This window comes from Rattus norvegicus, chromosome 1 (assembly GCF_021556685.1).
Source record: "Rattus norvegicus strain SHRSP/BbbUtx chromosome 1, alternate assembly SHRSP_T2T, whole genome shotgun sequence".
NCBI classification, from domain to species: domain Eukaryota; kingdom Metazoa; phylum Chordata; class Mammalia; order Rodentia; family Muridae; genus Rattus; species Rattus norvegicus.
In genome coordinates this window covers 182,930,146-182,952,512 of record NC_141534.1, presented here as the reverse complement: position 1 = coordinate 182,952,512, position 22,367 = coordinate 182,930,146, and the positions used below count along the sequence as shown (strand labels likewise).

At 40.5% G+C, this 22,367-nt stretch overlaps 1 protein-coding gene across 46 annotated transcripts in view; it reads left to right on the top strand.

Moving 5' to 3' along the window:
• The window catches only part of Sox6 (SRY-box transcription factor 6), a 608,765-nt gene that overhangs the window by 303,587 nt on the left and 282,811 nt on the right, over positions 1-22,367 (top strand). For all 46 annotated transcript variants that reach the window (XM_087657920.1, XM_087657862.1, XM_087657680.1 and 43 more), the window contains 1 exon segment: positions 17,825-18,032. In XM_087657920.1, coding sequence (XP_087514046.1) covers positions 17,825-18,032 — 208 coding nt within the window.

Below are 22,367 nucleotides of genomic sequence, written 5' to 3'. Positions count from 1 at the left end.
TATTTCTTAAGTAGCGAGTCTCTAATCCAATCAGAAAGAAGTTGGTTACTATCACAACTGTCATACCATGATCATACCCGTGGAAATGTCTTTTCTGTCAGGTGATGCTGTAGCACACAGTGTCTAGTATTGGGAAATGTCTTTTCTGTCTCAGTAGTCTTCTGGCACTGTGAAAGCTAGCCATTAGGAAGAGAGTTTCCTGGTTAATTTGAGATTTCTTAATGTCCTGCAACCAAAGTGCATAGTGTCTTTAACAGTTAGTACAAACATCTTTTGATTAGTGTATTTGAACAACAAAACACAGCAGAGTGCCTGGAGAGGAGAGAATGATGTGGATGAAATCAAGGAGGCAGGCAGATAATACGTATTATAATCTCAAAGGCTCTAATGAAGTGTTTGAACTTTGTTTCAAGTGCAAGAGGAAACCATTGGGAAATTTTAAGCAAGACAGTAATAATGCTTTATTTAACTTTCTAATAGATCACATTGCCTACTGTGCAGGTATATCTGGGATGAGGATGGCAGAGTGAACAGTTTGGGAGGTTATCCCATTGAGAACATGAAGGCTTAGTCAAAATTGAGTGAAATAAAAGAGGCCAAGGACCAGCAATATGGTAATAGACATACACATTCCTGATCAAACCATGGTGACTTCTGTGTGACCATGAAAATGTGGTGAGAAGCTGATGGTCTCTCTCTCTCTCTCTCTCTCTCTCTCTCTCTCTCTCTCTCTCTCTGCATTTATGTGTAGATTGCATGTATTTGTGCATGTGTGTGGGACCACTGTATGTAGCTATGTGTTTGGGAATGCATATGTGTATGTATGTTTATGGAGGTAGAGGCTAACGATGGATGTCTTCTTCAATTACTTCCCAGTTGATTTACTGAGACAGAGGAGTCATTTGCTGAACCCAGGGCTTGCAAATTTGCCTAGTCTGGCTAACCAACTTCTCCAGGATCTTGACTCAGGAATGTTGTGATTACAAACTGACCACCTTACCTGCCTGGCTTTTATGTGAGTCCCTGGAATTTGAACTCTGCTTACTAGGAAGTGCTTTATTCATTGAGCCACATCCCCAGCCACACAGGGTCTTTCTTGAAAAATGCACAACGTGACAATAAAATTTATAGTAGGATCCATGCACATATGCCCTTGTGCATTTACATTCACAATCACATTGATATTTAGGTAAAAATGTTATTACATATATCTGAGTTTGAACTACTCATCTAATTAAGTAGAAAAAACTACTTGTACCCTCAGCCCAGAATGTCTGAACCCCTTGTTTTAGAGATGCAAGTCGAATAGCTTTTCTTGCTTGTTCTGGGACTGTAGTTTAGGAAGTGTAATTTATCTGGTGCTGAGTACTTGCAGCCTGCAATAAGACTGATGTACAGTTTTTGTGATTCCTGATCAATCTATGAAAAGCTTTAAAAAATACAGAAAAGAGCAAGATTTAGATGGTGACTTTCATTCATTAGAGAAGTTTTAAAGTAAGATGCACATAGACAAAAAAATGTGAAGATTATTCTTTGTGATAAGCAAAGGAAATAATAATAGCCACGTTGGCCCAGTTAATAGTGGCCAGGAGCAATGCTTCCTTGTTTGCAAACTGTCACTCCTCTCTGTCTCTCTTGCTTCAGCCAGGAAAGTTGCTAGTCAGCATTGGAGTGTTTTTTGTAGTTCACTTGGAGTCATAAAATTTCTAGTGTGGACTTTGTACCATTTCTTGGAACAGGGCTGTTGTCATTGTGTGATAGCATAGTCCAGGAATTCTCACTGGGGATTTAATCTTCTGCCACACTTCATGTTGTGACAGACTTTTAGAAGATTTCTCATCTTGCTTCTTTTTGAAAGATTTAAGAAGTTGAATTGTTGCCAAGGTTTTTTTCTGTGTATGTGTGAGAGAAATAGATTTAGTAATTTAAGGTACTAGGTACCACCCAGATGGATTTAATTTCAATACATTTATTGGGGGTATAATTCAGTAAGTATTGTTCACCTGGTCTGACTACTGTTGTCCTCATGCCCAAGGGCAGGTTGATCTATGTCTACTGTGTGGTATCTGGTCAACATCTGGAGTCCTTAAGAAAAAAAAATCAGAAACTGGCAATATTCAGGCTTCTTGAGAAATTTAGTTATTTCTTGTCTTAGTTACTTTTCTTCAGCTGTGACAAATCACCATTACCAAGAAAACTTATAGAACAGTTCCATGGGAGTTTCAAAGAATGGGTTCATGACTATCATGGTTGGAAGCATGGTAGGAGGCAGGCAGACATGGTGCTGAAATAGTAGCTGAGAGCCTACATCTTGTCCATCGCATGAATCAGAGAGTGGGGGATGGAGAGGAGAAGAGATGAGAGGGGGGAGAGAGGAGAGGAGAGGAGAGGAGGGAGGGAGAAGGGAGGGAAAGAGAGAAAAAGAGAGAGAGGAAGAGAGGAGAGAGGAGAGAGGAAGAGAGGAGAGAGGAGAGAGGAAGAGAGGAAGAGAGGAGAGAGGAGAGAGGAGAGAGGAGAGAGGAGAGAGGAGAGAGGAGAGAGGAGAGGTGGGAATGTCATGGGCTTTAGAAATCTCAGTGCCCACTGTGGTGGTTTGAATATGACTGGCCCCATAGGTTCATAGATTTGAATGCATACTCTCCAGGTTTGGAAGGATGAAGAGTGTGGTCTATTTGGAGTGGTTGAGGCCTTGTTGGAGTGTGACTTTGCAGTACGAAGTGTTTCTTTCTTTCCTTCTTTCTTTCTTATTTTCCTAAAGAAGTCCCCTAAAGAACTGGGTAAAGATTTGGGATTTCTTTGTGGCATTGTGAATATAAATAAGTCAATGTGAACCACCATACTACTATTCTCATTTTCCAATTTTAAAAATTCATTCAACTTAGAATTCAAACTTACGTGTTAATTAGGGGAAGATGTCCAACTGTGGCCCAGAAGACACCAAACAGTATTATCTAGGAAGAGTTCCCCCCTTTCCATAGCTTTTAAATTAGCATGCAGTATTGTCTCTTTTTATAAAATTTATCTTAGAAATTTAATCACAAATGTAGTTGCAGTTCATGCTGCAGAATCAAACTCCATTTTACTGTGTGGAATTTGTTAGACCTTACTGTGGGAGTGAAATAGGAACTTGTTCTGTGTTTAACACACTGATACTCGACTGTAACTTTCATGCCTGGATCATGCCCAAGTTTCCTTTCTGTTATTTTTTTTTCATGATACTCTAAAAGAGTCTCTCAAACCTTGGTTGGTTGTTTAAATAAAAAGGAAAAGGGTTATTAGATTGCTTCTGAGAAACGCTTTGACACTTTGGGAATTCTGAGTGGCCATGTTCTACTTTGTCCTGTTAGTGATGTCGTAGTTCTTTGTAAAGACACTTTTCTGGAAAAGGTTTTCTTCTTACCTAGCAGATAACTAAAATCTGTATCAGAAGCAGAAACACTAGCTGCTCTGCTATGGTTGACTTCCCCCTGGGCACGAAGGGATCAGGTATGCATGCCGATTAGCACAATCCAGTCATTAGCATGTGATTATGTGGGCTATATATTGAATACTTGCCAAAATCTAAGAACCCCATACTTTGCTGTATCCACGCAAAGACTTGTATTTCTTCTGTGTTTTGACAGTTTGAGGAAAATCAGTCCCTGATATCTTTTCTGTCACTATAATAAAATTGTGCATACAGTGTTCTTCAAGGAGCTGGCCTATGACACGCTCCACTCACTTTGCACTCATAAGCTGGGGTTGCAGACTACTGAACCCCATCACTGTTGTCACTTGTCATTTACACATTTCTACTCAACCATGGGTATTGTCCTTTGGGTGATTTGGCCAATTTTTTCTCCTAATCAATTTTATGTGATTTGTTTCCCCATAAATAGTTTTCCTTTCTTTTTCTGAGTTGTCCTTCTCTATGGTTTTGGTCTACCATAGAGTGTGTCTTGTCATCTCAGGATGCAGCTTTTCCCTAGGTTGCTGGTTTACTGTAAGAGTATATCTTGGAGTTGCACTTCTACAGAACAGAAGTTGTACCATGATAATTATTTAAAGCAAGAATTGATTGCAGCAGAAACTGGTGTAATTCGGCACAGAGCAGACAGCTTAAACAGGATGATTCTCAGGTTTTATTTTTTCTGATGGATTAACATATTTGAATGTAGAAGACTTTTTCTTTTAAAATGATCCTGTTAGAATTTGTTGTCGTTAATCAGTGGGGCAGCCAATGATTTGGACACCAGTGATTTCCTGCTTGAATAGAAATCCATAGGTGTGCTTCCAGTGTGCAGGGGGTTTGGGCTGTGTATACATTCCTTCAACATTCTTTATGCCACCCCTTCGTGCCTGGCTGTGGGCACTTCACTAGAATGAAAAACAATGACTGGAATAGTGAAACCTGCACATTTGTGATGCTCTAAGAAACATGCTATAGAGAGGAGAGTGTGGATTGAGTGGTGGGCAGGGATTTTCAGGACTACTTTGAACTTTTAGGGGAGCATGAGCTCCCTTTCCAGGCCCTTTAGACTGATGGGAGGGGATAGGGAGGACAGTGGTGGTCCCCTGCTTTGTAACTACAAGCCAGGGTTGTTTGCATTCTTTAGGGTCTGTCTTCTCCAATTCCAAGGGAGCTGTTTTTTCCAGGAAGGCAATTGAGTCCCACCTGCACCATTCAGGGGAGAGCTTGAAAGGCTCTGATGAGGACTCAAGCTTTGCATCAAGCAGGAGAGACCTCGCCCTATTCTCTCCACAAACACATCCAATCTTCATTAAACAAGCTTTCAATAAATGTGTCTTAATAACTTTAATATGCAAATGAACCCACTATTTGTCCCTCTCAATGAAAAGTTTTCCTTGTTTCCTCTAACCTTTTATTCCCTTTTGTTAACATAGCCTTCTATGAGATAACATTTATTATATTATAATATTAATCTTCTATTTTTTTGTGCTACTACATTCCCATGACCGCTAGGCATGGTGATACAAATTGAGCTTAATATTATATCTCTGCTTGAACTACATTCTTAGATCCAAAGTATAAATCATAAACCTTCACTAATAAAATCTCACAATCAGCTTGAAATTAGAAATGGATATTTATGCATTTAATTTATCTTGTTTATATTTTATTAACACCCTAGAAAATGGAAAATCTTGTTTAACAAAAGTGATTGGAAGTTATTTTGTAAACTTTTGTTTTCATCATTGTTTAACTCCAAGTTATTTCTACTACCAGAGTGTTGAAAGTAGCTTGAATACAATATTCTAAACTTCATCTAATTTCTGATAGTACTTATGTCCTTTCAAGCACAGATATACCACAGTGGTGTCACAGAAGACACCCAGTGTTATAAAATGTCAACAAAATGGAAAAGGAAGAGTTAGAACACTTAGATGACAATTATTTTTATTTTGTGTGTGTATGTGTGTGTGTCTCTGTGTGTGTGTGTGTCTGTGTGTGTGTGTGTCTGTGTGTGTGTGTCTGTGTGTGTGTGTGTCTCTCTGTGTGTGTGTGTGTGTCTGTGCCTGTGCAATTACTGAGAAGTAGCTAGGATTAAACAAACCAAGGACACAACTACTTTTCTGCTCAATGAAGAACCCCACAGGCATGCTTTCAGTCTACAGGTGGTTCAGATTTATGCATATTTTCTTACACAGAATTTTTCAGTTAACTTCTTCTCATCTCCATGAAGAAGTTGAGGAAACGTTTTCACTTGAATTTATTGGTAATATTTGGCCTTCAGCTGTTTTATTTTGCACTTTTCCATTTTGGTAACACCTTTCATTTTGCACAAACATTGCTATGCCTTGTTTATAATTTGAATATAATGGTTTGGGCTGGTCTTTTAAAGTGGCAAAATAGGTTAAGGCATAAATTTTATTTTATTTTATTTTATTTTTTTGGTATTTGAAAGTTCCTTCTCAGAGACAAAGTGCAGGCTCACTATGTAGTTGTTAAGTAAGGTCAGATGAAGGCTTATTACCTGAGGTGGGGAAGGCAGAGCTTCAGGCAATATGGGAGCTGATGGGCAGGTTAGACTTCCTGCTGCTTTGTGTCAATGTTGAGACACTTAGTGCCCAGTTTTCCCCTTTTCTGCAGATACAGAGATAAGTCTGAAGATACATGGATGGAAGAATGGATCAGTAGATGGATGGATGCATAGATATTTTACAACACTGTAAATGATTTCTCTGGAAATCATTCTTAGTCTGCTCATATTTTGTTCTCTTTGTAGAAATTGAAATCAGAATGCTAATGATGTTACATGTGTTTTCCTAGATTAACACAAGTTTCCTGGTAAGCTCATCATAGGTATTTGATATATTAGAAAGGCATTTGAAGACTTTTGCAGTGAAAGCCTCAAAATTTGAACTTGTACAAGACAGAATCCAATGAAGAGAGATTATTGGGCTGAAAGAGGCCTTGAGGGCTGACTCGGTGTGTATAGTGTTGAAAGTGATCTGTCCTGTCTTTCTTCCATAGATTAGTTTGGCCTTTAAAGGACTTCACTGTAGAGAAACATCTTTTTTAAGGCACAAATGGATTTAAGAAGCCCTAATTGGGATGTGGTACTTTTTAATGTTTAGATGGGTAAGGTCTGAAGAACATGGCATGAGTGGTTTGTCTAATTTTAAGCACACCAGTTGTCTTGCTGGTTATAACAACCACAATGATAACACATGGTTAATTTTCAAACCACCCCAATGTCTCTCAGATAAAGGAGAGAGGAAAACATCTGCTTAGTGCTTGGCAGGAGGCAATAGAGTTGACATTAGAGCAGACTTTGAGAAAAATTGTGGAATCTTGGGCCTCTCCACACAGTGAACCTGTAATCTGTAAGAACTTGTGCAACATCTCCAACTTTTGCATAATTCTTCCCACACCCAGTGCCTCAGATTGTCAAGAAAGGGGGGAAAAAGGAATCCTTTCTGGGTAATGGAGCTGTTTTCCCTGGTGTGACTGGGAGGGGACATGTCAGAAGGCTGCTACCTTACCAAAAGCCTGTGCTCATCTCTGCCACTGATTTGTCATGCGACCTTATGAAAGCCACTCTTAGTTCTTGACTTGGATTTCTTCATCGCAAAACTGAAAGACTTGAATTTTAATTGCCAAGGTTCAAACCACTTTTAGCTCCCTGGTTTCAGAGTTGAAGTGGTTTGAGCTAGTTCAGCCCAGCAGCATTGTTAGCAACCAGTGACGTTCCAGGTGAGTGGCCAAGAGCTGAGCCTTGATATTCCAAGCTGTTGTCTTGGACTCTGAGGAGTCCACCATTAGGCATCCCTGCCTGAAAATGCTTATACTCCACTATCAAAACCTACTGAGTATTGCCATCCATGAGACTTCCTGGCCATGGCGTTAGGACTTAAAACACTAGACCTCCAAGGCAGTGTTGATAGGGTGACTTAATTCTTGAAAATCAATATCCAGGTTGCTCAGTTCACTGCTCTTTAGGAGAGAGAAAAAAACAAGCTGGCATATACTTCAGGGAGACTGATTAGTGTGTCTGAACTTTTTACAAAAAATTATTTTATTTTTCTCGAGGGTCTTACTATATATCCCTAGCTGGCTTGTAACTCGGTATGTAAACCAGGTTGTCTTCAGACTTACGGAGATCCACCTGCCTCCTGAGTTGTACGAGTAAAGGTCTGCAATGCCTCTTATCTGCCTCTAAACTGTATCTTCATGAAGAAGTAAGGGAAGCTAGGGCGTTTCGTCCAGTTTGCTAAAGATAAGGTAGGAAGGTGCTTTGGTAGCTGTGTGTTGTATTGAAAGTGCTTCAATCTGAATTTTTCATGGGACAGATTTATAGATTGAAATATATTTATATTCTTATAAAGAGAACAATTTTCAACTCCCCAAAGATGAAATAGACTGCTTTCGGAGACAGTGAACCCTCCATGAAGAGGGAGGCATTTGCAGAGAAGCCACCCAGCTGATTGTCAGGGCTTTCTACCACTGCTACCAATCCTGTACCCCTCATTAGTGCTTATGTAATTGGCACAGGTCTGAGAGTCTTACGTTTAATCTGCTTTTTATAACAACCCAGTGTAGTCGATTCTTTATTGGTGGTACTATTGCTCCCATTTTAGAGAGAAGGAAATTAAAGATAAAGAGTTTAATTAAGTTGTCTGAGCTTAAATGAATAAAAGGTGAAAAAGTTTGGAGTCAGACTAGACAACCTTTCCCCAATTGCCTGTACCTGAGTTAAGGAGTTTATCATTCTAAGAGCTGCACAAGGATCCAGGCACTGGCTATGACTGGAGAACTATAATTTTTTTTTCTTTTCTATTTTTCGGAGCTGGGGACCGAACCCAGGGCCTTGCGCTTGCTAGGCAAGTGCTCTACCACTGAGCTAAATCCCCAACCCCGAGAACTATAATTTTAAGGACATTAGTTTGAAAGGGTGACTGTATGGTGACAACACAAGGTGCTCTTAAGAACTTGTCTCTGCACTTTGGGATTTAAGGATGCAACATTCCTTCCTTCCTGCCTGCCTATATTCTTCCCCCTCCTTCCCTCCTTTCCTCCTTTTCTCCCTTTCTATTTTTTTTGTGTTTACTTTGATCAATACACAAACTTCAACTTATTATGTGTCATTAAAATGAAGCAGTTTAGAAAACTTTTGGGTTTGTGATTCCTGTATTAGACACTTAATCTTCAACATGTTAAAGAAGTTAAATTTTCTTTGTAGCCAGAAGCTAGTAGAACCTAGAGAAGGCAACTCTTTCTAGACACTAAGACAGTAACCTGGTAGTGGATGGTCTCTACCACAGGGTAATCCACGGCTGGGTTTTAGTTCACCAGAAAACATTTTAAAGTGATAGTCTGAAATCACTGATAAGCTTGTATGTACCTCTCCCTCCCCCATGGTGTGTTAGAATTCTATATGGGATCATTTATGAATAAACAACTCTCTCCTTATGTAAACCTTATCTATAGGGAAGGTGGGCTATAATGAAGATAATGGAATAGGTACAGCTAAGCATGGTGCATTTATAATATGTATATAAGGCCACTGAATGTAAATGGATATGAAGATACATGAGACTTACGTAATACAACTTGAACGTCCATTGGAACTTAGAATAGATAGAAGCAGGGTCCACAAAGAGACTTGAGGTCATAGTAGGGACTTTTCACCCTGGTAAAGGAGACTGACCCCCCTGACATGCTTGTCAACATGAATACAACTTTTAGTTTCTTTTTATTATATCAATTTTAATTGATATTTTATAGTTTTTAGCATCTTTTGTAGATACTTAATTGTCATAATTCTCTCTAGAATATGTAGTAGTTGAATATCAATAGAATATCCAATATAGTTTAATAAGTTGTGTTGATTATCTATTTGGGATTTCTTCAAATGACTCTAGGTATGGGCTGAGTATAGTCACTGCATATTGAGTGGGATCAGAATTCAAGATTGCATTTCACAATGCTATGATTTGGAATCTCAATAAGCCTTACCTTGAATGGGGTGGGACTCACCCCGGTCATAATGGGGATCAAGGAATCAGACAAAAAATGCTGCAGAGGATGCTGAGAAAGAGGACTTGCTGCTGCTGAGAGTGCAAACTGGCATAGCCACTGTGGGAATCAGTGTTGGAGGCTCCTCAAGAAATTAAAAATAGAACTATCATATGACCATGATATTTCACTTCTGGACATTTGCCTAGAGAGCTCTGCCTGTGACAGAGATATCTGCACCTCCACATTTACTGCAGTCCACTCACTATAGCAGGGGATTGGAACCAACCTAGTTGTCCACCAGCAGATGAACAGATAATGAAATCTGGTTCATACATAAAACAGAATGTTATTCAACTCGGAAGAAAAATGAAATCACAAAAATTTCAGGAAAATGGATGGACTTGTATTATGTAATATTTAGTGAATCTACTCAATCACATAAAGAAAAAACCTGCATGTTCTCCTTCATGTATAGATCCTTAACCTAGGACACATGCATGTATATAAGTAAACAAATGTGTGTATAGAGTATAACATTTAGAAAGGAGAACAAGAAATAATATTTAAAAAGACAAAATGCTCACTAATAAGTTCACATATGCAGTATAGTTCCTGTAAATCCTTTTTTATTATTTCCCTAGGTATAATACATTTTCAGTGCAAGATAATTGGGGTGGGAGAGTTACCTTAGTGTGAGATCTGATTGACAGTTTCATTCCATTCCTATTCCTGTAGGCTCTCATTCTCCATGGTACTAAACCAAGTGTCCTTTACTCTTTGACAAAGGTTAGTTATTCAGATTATAGAGTGTGAAGATTGTTAGAAGTATGTTTAATACCAGAAGTTAGGTAACTCCGACACTACCTAGAAATTCTGATTTACTTTTTCTGAATCTAGAGAACAGCATGCCATGAATTTGAAAACACTGAGAAGCTTGTTTTACTTTTTCATTCTGTTATAGTTCCGATTACATCATTGATGATGAATAACCATACCCTCTTCACTTAAATAAACATCTTTAGGGAGGCTTTAGTGAGCTAGAGTGAGGATAAAGCTGTGACTAGAAAAAGTGCACCTAACATGGACATCAGAGTCTGGGGTGTAGATAGGGTGGTGGAGGGCTTTTTGTTTTTTAACATACACAGAGCCTAGACCATACAAAACAGGCATGGTGCTACATGTCTGCATTCTCAGCGCTCAAGAGGTGGAGGCCGGAGACTCAGAAGTTCAAGGTCATTTTGACTACAAAGTAAGTTAAAGGACAGCCTGGGATACATGTGGCCACATTTCAAAAGAAAAACTAAATAGGAAAGCACATTAAATTGACAGTGCACAAAACACAAAAAATGGATGCATTTCATTTAATTTTGCTTATGTGCTCAAGGAAGGGTAGGAGAGGCCAAAACTTTGTCCTGACAGTCAGATTGGGCAGCTAGTCACTGAGTTGATTGGTGCAGTGACTTAGGCCATTTCTCAAGTCTTTCTTTTATCAGCAATGACTTCAACTTGTTTATGGGTCTCCACTCCAGGATACAGGCAAAATCCCATTCCTGATCTCTGCTCTCCAGCTCCTATTTGTGGACACCATGTTTGATAGTTGCAGCACTAGTCTACTTCACTCCTCTGCCTGTGTACTGCTGCACATCCACATTCCTCCCTGAGGTGTGGCAGCAGCCCAGCTGACTCAGAGCCTTGAATAAGGGAGGAGAAAGCTCACTTGCATGTGTAGGACAAGTGCTCACTGATAACATTCCAAGAGAAAATCTAATTGCTAAGGTTTCTGGAGCCTTCAGAGGAGCCAGTACTTAGTCCATTCAGCTTGGGAGCAAAGGGTATAATGTAGTTTAGGCTCATTACTCCACTCAGATGAATTAGTATGAGTAAAATCCTAAAAATAGTGCCACTGGCTATCATGACAGTACGCAGAAGAGACAAATGACACAAAGCACATGGACAAAGGACATTTGGATTCAGTAATAAAGAGTTCTTGAAATAGCTAGTAGTGGGTACCATATGAAATGCTTTATAAAGGATTTACTTCTCACAGCAACTACTTAAGGATATAATTATAGCTCTGCCATATATAAGGTTAGTCTTAACTTCCATCCTCAATACTGTGAGCGAGCTCCATGACTCAAGGATTGAATAGAAAGCTGTGACTGACTTACACAGGGTCAGCAATAACCTTCCTCCAACTGTCCCGGAGAAACCAGGCTAGAGAGCAGGCACAATATGAAGTCACACAGTAATAGAGGAAGGAGTATGTCCTCGAAAACTCTAGCCATTCCAACCCCAAGTCTTGGAAATGTTCCTGCTCCGGTACCTACCGCACCTCTGAGCATGTCTCTAATGGGAGCCAGCCACCTCACAGACTTAATGCTGCTTCCCGAGAGACTCTGAGACAGAACCAGGCAGTTCTGAGTGTTGTTCTTAGTACTTCTGTTTGGAAGGATTTCTTTTATGCAGCTGCATGCAAACACTGCAACTTCCGTTTGCTAATTCTTGGGTTAGATTAGTATCAAAAGTATAATTGCAGCCTTTTAGTGGGGACATCTTCCTCCTGGAGAGAGATGTGTGGGAACAGAAAGGTTTACAAGGCAGGCCTGTTTGGGGTTACAGCATTGTACTGTTGATGTGACTGCTTTATAGTTGTGTGAGGAGAAAGAACTTTGGGTTTGGAGTCATAGAGCCTGAGTTTAGATGTTTGCCTGCCAGCTTTATCCAAGTGGCATGGCAGAGGTACTTTGCTGAGTGCTGGCTTGTTTCCCACCCAGAAAGAAGATTGGGAATTCACTATTTCCTGGAGTATTTTTAGAGATGTATAGAGATCAGAGTGTAAGTGGGGTCTGGAAATTATGTTAAATGAGAAATGGGAGGGGAAAGGTAGACAGCACAGTTAGATACTACTATTTGATCTGTTAAGATATTTCAACAACTTTAGTATGGAAGAGGATGTTATTGATGTTACATACTGTTGGAGGACAAACAGGAAATGATGTAATAGAGTCAGTTATTCCTCTGCTACAACACAATTTCACCGACCAAAGAACTCATAAACAGTAGGAATCTGTTAATACTGCAGAGCTCTGAAGGCGGGTGCTGTGGTTTGGAGGAGTGTTCCCAGTGTCCATGTTTTAAGGCTTGAGTCTTAGCATCAGGTGATGTTGTGAGGTGTTGAGAAGTGGAACCTAGTGAGAAATGCTAGCTATTGGAGTTGTGCCCTTGAAGGGGATTGTGGGGCGCTAATATTGATCTTTCTCCATCCTCCTCCCTCCTCCCACCCTCTCTTTGGTCAGGCTTTTCCCCTTAATATGTTTTCAATGTGTTATCAGGATGTGTACCAAAGGCCCAAAGTAGAACTGAGTCCATAGGTCATAGACCCAAACCACTAAAACTATAAGGCAAAGTGACTTTTTTTCCTTTTAAGTTGATTTATCTCAGGTATTTGTTACAATAATAGAAACCTAACTAAAGTACTCAGAAAGTCTAAAATCAAGGCACCAGTAGCTTCAGTCTGGTGAGACTTTTCCCTGCCTCAAGATGGTTAGAGGGTGTCCATTACTGCACTTTCTAGAGAGAGGGGGCTAATTAACAGTGTCCTTAAAGTAGAAACGGAAGAATGACAAACAGGGCCTAGCTAAGTTGCCAACAGGCTTTTGAGTCACAAATTTTATCCATGAAGGCTTTATCCCCATCGGTAATTATCTCCTCAGTGCCCCCCTTAATACTATGTTTAGACAACACATTCTACCTTAGGAGTTTTGGGGAGGATATATATATATATATCCATGTGTGTGTGTGTGTGTGTGTGTGTGTGTGTGTGTGTGTGTGTGTGTGTGACTATGTATGTATGTATGTATGTATGTATGAATGTATGCATGCGTGCATGCATGCATGCAAGTACATAATTTTAGCCCATACGGATTCTCCTGTAATATCTGAAATTCTTCAGTTGATAATGGCAGTGGCTGTTTTTTGGATTGCTTAGGGAAGTCACAACAAACTGGCTTTGATGGCTCAGGCAGACCAGGCTTTAGTCTCATAAATCAATCTTTTCCTCTTTTCAGTGTCCAACTCCAAAGTAATTTTTGTTTTTCTGTATTACAGAAATAGTCTGTTCATTGATGGAAAAGTTAGAAGACCAGATAAACAAATGTTTTTGTTGTTGTTGTTTTGTTTTTTAGCTGTTGCTTTTGGTGGACCCATTGAAAAGTGAGGCCAGAGAAACAAGTCCATTGTAAATTTCTGTTGCGCGTGACACCGGTCTGTTCACTGAGCTCCTCACTCCTGGCTTTTTGTGGTGCTCCTGTGATCACTCATGTGAATTAGTAATTGTTTTCCAAAGAAAGATCAAAGGAAGAGAGTCAGCTCCTGTCTTTTTTTTTTATTAAAAATCTCACAACTCTCTAGATTTATTAATTTTGTCTTTTTTTATATCCACATTGCAATGTTAAGGCCAAGCACCCCCTCAGAAGAAAAGGAAAATTCTCTGAGGAGCCTGAGGCGGCTGCTAGCTGCACAAAGAGCAGCACAAAGAAAAAGAAAAAGTCGCAGAAGGCACAGGAGGAGGATTAAAATGGACCTGCCTGGTGGAAGGGGCACCTTATGGGGGCAGCTCCTCCTGCCAATGGTAAACTCCATAAAAACACAAAACCAGAAAAGAAAGGGCCAAGAACTATTTAAAAATTTCCGAAACTGCTTTTTTGGTGTGTGTGTGTGTGTGTGTGTGTGTGTGTGTGTGTGTGTCTTTCCAGAGGTCAGGGTTGATACTGGGTGTCTTCCTCTATCTCTCTCCATCTGTAGTTCCAGGTGTGGTCCCTCACTGGATCTGTAGATCACCCATTTGTATAAAGTGGCTGGCCAATCAGGTGCAGGGAGTGACTTGTCTCTGCTTTCATAGCAGAGCAAGGCTCTGAATTCAGGGCTTTGTGTTTGCACAGCAAGCACCCTACAGACCAAGCCAGCGCTCCAGTCTCCACATAGATTTTATTTTACTATCTGCTTAGGTAGCAATGTTTCCTACAGGGAGTCAGGACCTATGTCGCAAAGTTACCGTACTTTTGTTCCTGAGGTCATTCTAGGGACACAGAAAAATCTTTGCACATGTTTCTTAGTTGCTCTGACCTGGAACCTGTCTTGTTTTATAAAATCACAAAATAAACCATGCTTTTATTCCTTAAGAAAATTTCCATGAAATGATGTAACTCTCTAGAGTGGTTTGAAATCTTTTTTCAAAGTTTGTTTGATGATCTCTCTCTATATTTCCCCTCTATTTTGACTATATTTCCTTTGATAAGTTCACACAGAAATGTATATTTTGAGACTATAACTATTCCCTACTCACTCCCTACCCCCACTCATCTCTTGCCCATCTTCCTCCCAAATTCATGTCGTGTACTTCTTTAAAAATTTTAGAAATGCTTATTTTACTTGGCTGAAGAAAACTGTCTCCCCTTCCTTTAACTGTGATTCCTTGCCAAATGCCCCTTCCCTATCTGTGCCATAAAGTTGATGGCTTGGTCTCGTACAGGCCTTGTGCAGGTGCCACAGCTGCTCTGAGTTCATGAGCGCAGTGACTCTCTCTCGCTGTCCCTCCCTTCCTCCCTTCCTCCCTCTGTCATTTGGGGTTGCTGCCATCCTATGAGACAAAATTTTAAAGATACATTCATATTCTTGTCAGTTTTGTAAAGTTGAAAACTGATAAACACATCCCCCTTCCCATGTTTCCAAGGGCCAGTGTAAGCACTTTTGTTTCTATTTCAGCCTTCCTCGAATTTCCTCAATGCCTGTGTTGGTGCCTTGGGAACATATGAGTATTTCTTGTGGCTTTTGTGAAAGAAATCATGACTTTGCAGCCTCATGTTCTGTACTTGGTAATGTAGAGGCACTTTGCACAGAGCTTGAGACAGGACAGCATGTGTTATCACTGAAGTAAAGGAGTCCATGGTTATTGTATTTGGTATAGGATGATGGAACTTACATTCCATGACCATAAAGAACACAGTCTAACAGCTAAGCAGTAACCAGCTTGCAGAACTGCTTAAGCTTGAGCCTGAGGAACTGCATGCCTGGAGCGCCTCTCCAGAGCCTTTCAGCCTCCATCTGACTCGGCGAGAGGACCTCCATTCTGGTCAATGGAGTCAACTGTGGACAAGCAGGTCCCTGGGCCACTGTTTTGTTGTTTTGTCATTCAGCTCCTCTTAGCTTATGCCAGAATTTTAGTTTTTATTTTTAGGTTATACGAGCATACTTTGCATCTGAGGGAAAGTGAAGGATAAAGAACCTAGTGATCATTATTAATAATGATCACAGTCACAGTGGCACTGCAACTATGTTTCTGGAGACTTTGTTTACACAACGTGGAGACTGAACCAAGCATGCTAAGGAGTCAGGCCTAAGCCCAGCAGGCATCACACAGAAGGGCTTCTCAGTCTCTCTCATAGAATGCTTCTAGATGTTAGCTGAGATGCCAAGTTGTCCATGGGTAACTGAGATGTCTAGGTGCAAGATAAAGAACTCTAGGCCATGCCTCACCCATTTACTTTGTCTTTGTCAAGTTATTTCAGAGTTCAGCATTGTACACAGCCCCTCTGGCATTGTGCTAGCAATAATTTGAAGGCAAGGAGTAGAAGACTCATCTCACAGTTTTAAACCATTCTACTGAAATTCATACCACACAGTTTATCTGATAATATAGACCATTCAGTAGTTTTTTAAAAGTAATCACAGTATTTAAGCTTATCGAGGGTCATATCAATGCCTCTAGTCCCAGTACTATATCTGTTCCAGGGGCTTTTCAAGTGCTACACCATCCTCTGGTCCCTTCCTCCGTGTGAACAGTGGCAGCAGTACCATTGAGCCAGCCATTGTTTCATTCAATGCACATGGAGGCTTGCTGATTTAGCTCCCACGCCCCCCATATACCAACATGGTCTCACTGGCCTCCCATTTCTTCTAGCACTAATTTATTTCTGTTTCATGGTCTTGGAGACCAAACCTGTTGTCGTTTGCATGCCAGGCCAGTGATCTGCCTCTGACCCAGCCCCAGCCCTTCTTCGCTCAAGCTGGCAGGGCTGCCTTTGGAAGAAAAAAGATTAGGAACCATTAGAAATTTGACGTTTCTGAAGACTAGACATTTCACACTTTTTCTTGGTCTTAACCAGGAAAAGAATATTTTGTTCAGACAAGGTATATGGAGGGCTACAGCCATGTAACAGTTGCCTCTAACCATTGGTTGTTAATTTTTATAATTATTATTAACTTATGTGTATGTGTGGGTTTGTGATTGTAAATATGTGAATACAGTTGCCCACAGAAATCAAGTACATTGGAGGTGGAGTTGTAGAACTACAAAATGAACCACGTGGGTGCTGGGAAATGAACTCTAGTCCTCTACAAAAGCAGCGTGCACTCTTACACAGCTGAGACATTCCTCTATCCCTAATTTTCAGTTCTTATTCAGAGATACAAAACTATTTCCTTTTCAAAAAGCTTTCATATGGTGTTTGTATTTTAACCTAAGAGTTGCTCCTTCTCTGTATCTATAGATGGGCCTCCAAGTAGTTAGCAAACTGTTGTATACTGGGAAGTAATTCCTGTGCAAACATTTCTGCAATGAGCAATTTACTGTTGTTAAAGACAGTTTTTAAATGCCATGTGAATGGCATGCTGCAGCATGCTGGAGCATTAGGGGCAAGGCTGAGGGGTGGACAGGAGCTTCCGTGCTATGGGCATGCATGTAGCTTGAAACAAGCTTTCTTACAAACACTAGCATACAGAAGAGTGAGGTTGCTGACTTTCCAGCACAGGTTTAGACATTTTGTCTAATTTCTAGTGAGGAGTCAATGTTGGACATTGAAACTAACTTCCACTATTTTTAAGGTTTCTAAATAGGAGAAAACGTTTTTTGTTTGGTTGTTCGTTGTATATATTTTGGTCTGTGGGAAGAGTATTGCTAATGAAAGGACCCAATTAGGGAGAAAGACTTCATCAATTCTAATACCGACTCACTGAAACTGAATGCTCGTAAGTTCAAAGCATGAGTGAATGAGGTGAGTGAGAAGCCAAAATGTCCAGTTTTGTTTTATTACCTCAAAAATGAAACAGCTTGAACTGGGCTTTGAGTTTACTTCCTTTGGTAATTAACTGCTACTTTAAAATGCAGCATAGCTTATCAGACAAATAGTTTGTCTCACTCAGTTATTTTATTATAATTATTAATATAATTTATTTGATCTAGTGACAATCATGAGCTATCCTCCAACAGTTAGGTTTTCTTCTTTCTTTTCTTTTTCTTTTTGGAGTGGCTGAGAAAGAAACCTACATGTTAATGACTCTTACAATCTCATTTTATTTTTCTAGGAGTCAGAGAATAATAAGTTATGTTCCCTATATTCCTTCCGAAATACGTCTACCTCACCACATAAGCCTGACGAAGGGAGTCGGGAGCGGGAAATAATGAACAGTGTTACTTTTGGAACCCCGGAACGCCGCAAAGGGAGCCTTGCCGATGTGGTGGATACGCTGAAGCAGAAGAAGCTGGAGGAGATGACTCGGACGGAACAAGAGGGTATGTGGACTTCTCCTCTGGGCTTTTTTCCCAGCGTTAGCAAAATAACCAAGATCCCAAGGGCCAGAAGTGCCTATGTGCAGCAAACTGGGGATAGTCACTCAGAGATTACTATGGTGACAGCTAACTGAAGTCCATTAGGAGTGGTAAGCAGATAGCCCCAGTTTCCTCAAAACCCGTGCATTCTGTTTGTTTCTTACAACAATACCCCAAGGATTAGAACTGATTTAGTGATTTTTTTCTCTTATTTCCCTTGGACAGATAGCTTTTTGATGATATGTCCCATTTAAAAACGAAGTAAACTTTTTTTCTAATGTATTTCTCTTCCATTTTATGACTGCTAAACATTTAAATTTTCACACTCACCACTGAATGTTAGAATAGAGTGGAGAGCGCTAATGGTCTCCAGGGGTGGGATGTGGTGCCTGCCACAGCCGTCTGCACTCAGCGTCTCTCTACAGGACTTTCCCATGTACTCTGTGTTTACACAAAATGCTCTGTGTGGTTATCACAACGAGTGTGTACGTGTGTTCTTTATCTGTGTGCTCCAGGCCTCATCTAGACCTGGCTTTTTCACTCGTAATTGAAATTTACACCTGGGTGACACTCTAGGGAACTTTGACTAGCAGACAGGTCCTGTCTAATTTAATTTCATTCTTGTAAAGACTTAACGTTTGTCTTTTATTGATATTTGTGGAACTCTGTCTAAAAGGTCTTGCTCACTTTCTTGTCATGCTAATCAGATTGCTGGCATGTATTTGACGCTTTTGATGACCCAGACTACCTTGCAGTAACGTAGGAACTGCAGCCCTGTCTGACACTTACTCTACCCAAAGCTCAGTTTTTCCAAGCCACTGAATTCAAAAGTTGCTGTGGTCTTTGTATCTAACATGACAACATTTTGAGAAATAACTCAAACAATGAATATGAAAGTCTCTTATAAACTGCAAACTATGTGGATTTGAGATGTTTCTGATGATTATCACGTTATAAATATTAATTATTCCACTGTGCTTCGATGTAATGATGCCTCTAGAGACCACTGAGGTAATTTGGATGATCAACTTCACAGTTATTTCTCTTTAGTTACAGCCCTTTAGAGTTCTTGTGCTTGCTTGATGCATACACCACATATGTCTTTTTACACACTCACGTGTGTGATCGGTCCTTTTTGTCACCTGAGCATATGTGTGCATGTGTACTCCTAGAGACTGATTGCCTCTTCAATACTGGGTTTCAGGATGTTTATTTCTTTCTCAATTGTAGTTTCTAATATGTTTCTTACATTCATCTCTAGAATGTGAAGGAAGATGATCTATATTTAAAACATGAACAAGTATGCTCTAGAAGGACCGATGAGTAATTATGGATAACACATGTGATCATTAGTGTGTGAACTCTGAGCTGACTCTTCTGCTCTTTCAGAGTTTTACCTTCTCTCTGACTCCTTTCAACAGTCTAGCGAAGCCTATAATGCCTTTCTTAGTGCCATAGTAAACGCAGAAAAGAAAATCCATAGACTTACAGAGAAGTGAATTATATTAAATACCCACGGAACTTTTAAAATATGATAAGGCAGAGTGTGATGCTTTTCTAACAGTAAGGTAAAGTTTAAGGTGGGCCCAGCCACACCCTTCTAGTGTAGTAGAGCTGTAACTGACATGTGCAGATGTTTCAACAACTGCAGTGAGATGGAGAACTGTGTTGTCATCATGACAACACTACAGCCGCAGTACATGTTGTATGTTGCTTTCACCGTCACTTGAGGGAAGGTAAGTCTGAGTTAGTTGGGCAAAGGTTGCTTTTCCATCTCAGTTCTGTGTCTCTTGGGGTCTGCGGACTCAAGGTTAAGAAGGCTGATGCTGGATTACATGCTGTGATAAAAGAATTCACAGTCTAGTAAAAGGCATAGAAGATATAGCAAATGAAACCTAGTCCGAAGTCTAACAGTGACAGACTCCATGAAAGCTGAACAGATCAAATGTTTTGGGAGTTTACAAGGTAAGGTGATTGCTCCTGCCTGGGAAGCTACCGGAGGCTTCTACCGGGAATGAGTCCTAACTAGTCTGGAGAATGAAAGCATTGCTTTGCAGGCTGAGAAAGGGCATTGCGTGTAAAACAGCCAGCCTTCAGGTTCTAACTTGAGGTGAATTTGCATAGGGACTATTAAGATGGGAAAACCAAGCCGTGTTTGGATCCTGACAGGCCTTGCCATTTTGGCTACAAAATTCAAATGCAATATTGAAAGTGATGGAGGAGCTGCTAACTGTTCTGTTCTTCATAGAAAAGGGTTGGAAGTTGGCTCTGAGGAAGTGAGTCAGGCCATTCAGTGTTGGCGGATGGGAGCAGGGACAGGCATTCAGGATGTTGCTCCAGGCTAGAGGCAGTAAGACCTGAAAGAAGGCAGCAGAAGTGAGAAAGGAAGGCTGCATATGGAGACGGAGTCAGGAGAGGAATTGTGAAGGTGTATGAGTGTCCAACCGCAGCTCAGGGTTTTATTGTGGTTTTTTTTTTTTTTTTTAACTCTGGGCCAATAGGAAGGTGGTGATATAATCAGTAAAATAAAGTATGTAAATATGGTTTGCAAATGGGAGCAAAACATGGTTCTAGTTTTATAATTTTATAGTTTGAATCTCATTTTTAAGTATGTGCATGTGCATATACATAGGCACACGTGCATGCCAGCATACCCACATATGTATATGCAGTACTCCTGCCTTAGTGACTGTGTGAAGGTGAAAGGACAACTTCAAGCATCAGCCCTCACTTTGCATCCTGTTGCAGGCAGTGTTTATTGTTCTTTGCCACTGCATGTACCAGGCTAACTGCCCTATAGCTTTCCAGGGATTGTCCCATCTCTACCTCTCCTCTCCCATAAGTATGCCGGGACTACAGCTGCACACCCCTGTGTCCAGCATTGCATAGGTACTAGGATCCTGAACTCGGGTCTCGACACTCTTATGGCTGGTGCTTTAGCCACTCAGCCACCTCCTCAAGCGCTGAATACTAATTTCAGTTATGTTCTGGTAACAGTAGACTAGAAGGCAGTGGGAGACCACGGAAATATAGAAAGAGCATTAAAGTTTAGGATAGATTTCTGATTTTAAAATGATCATTGTTCTCAGGAGGTCAGACAGTTCTTCCAGTTCCTGCTTGGCTTTGGCTCTTTAAAGCCTTGGGTCTGGCTCCTCAGTTGAGATGGGACAACTCATGGGGGATGTAAGAACTGTTCACATATGTCATCTTGCCCTCCACTTCATGGTTTGAGGATCATGTTTTAGAATCAACTGATTGACAAGCCTTTGTGGATGACGAGGTAAATGAAGATTTTTCTCGAGTCATTCCCTGGAAATGTTTTCACTCTTTATCAAATTAAAAAAGACCTTCCCTCTCATTCCTCTTAATGCAAAAGCTCATCTGTATGAAGTTTATCATTGTCCATTTAAACCGTTGCTCACATGATAAAACAGCAGCTGCTTTGATCCACTATATCACTGTTCTCCCTGTGCATTGCTCTGACTACATTGCAGAGAATCTGGTGAACAATGGCATTCTGTCAGAAGTGCCCCCTCCCAACAGTGCGGCTGATGGGAAGATGAACAAGGGTCTGCCTTTTGTGAATTTAATTTTGATTTAGTGTCATACGTAGATGAATGGCTATGTGGCATGTAGGAAAATGATGGGTGAGTAGAGAGACACAGGAGTGTAGTGAATGACTAAATCTCAGAATCTTCTTTTTAAAGTCCCATTGACACTGGTGGGTAGAGCACACAGAATGGCTGTGATTAGTAGAGCCAGGTTAGAATGCTTCCAAGATAAAAAGCCTTCAGCTGTGATTAAAGACGAATCCTAGTTGTCCCGTGTTACTCATCTTGCTGCCAGTGTAGCTGGGTCCTAACATAAGCGACAGTTGTCAGAAAATGAACACTTTAAAAAGGACTTCTATATCTAAATACATATATTTAATCAGAGAGCCCTTTGGCTTCTGAAAATAGGTTGTCTAATGAGAATTTCATTTGAGCAGCTGCGACTGAGGAGGTCAACAGGCAGCGCTAGGAGAATATGGCCCAGCTGGTTAAATGTGGTGGCTGTCGTGATTTAAACGGTCAAGTGCTGCTTGTAATCCAGGACCGTCTGTTTGTGGAGGGAAGAGTGAGTGCTTCAGCATAATGTACAGCTGTTTTAATCTCTCTTTAATAATAGTACTCCAACCACTGTCATGTCTTGTGTGTCATACTACTGAGTATATGATCCCAGGCCGCTGGGGTGGGTTGCAGTTATGTGAGGGACAGGGACACAACAGGAAAACCCTTGGGTGTCAGATAAGACTTTCTG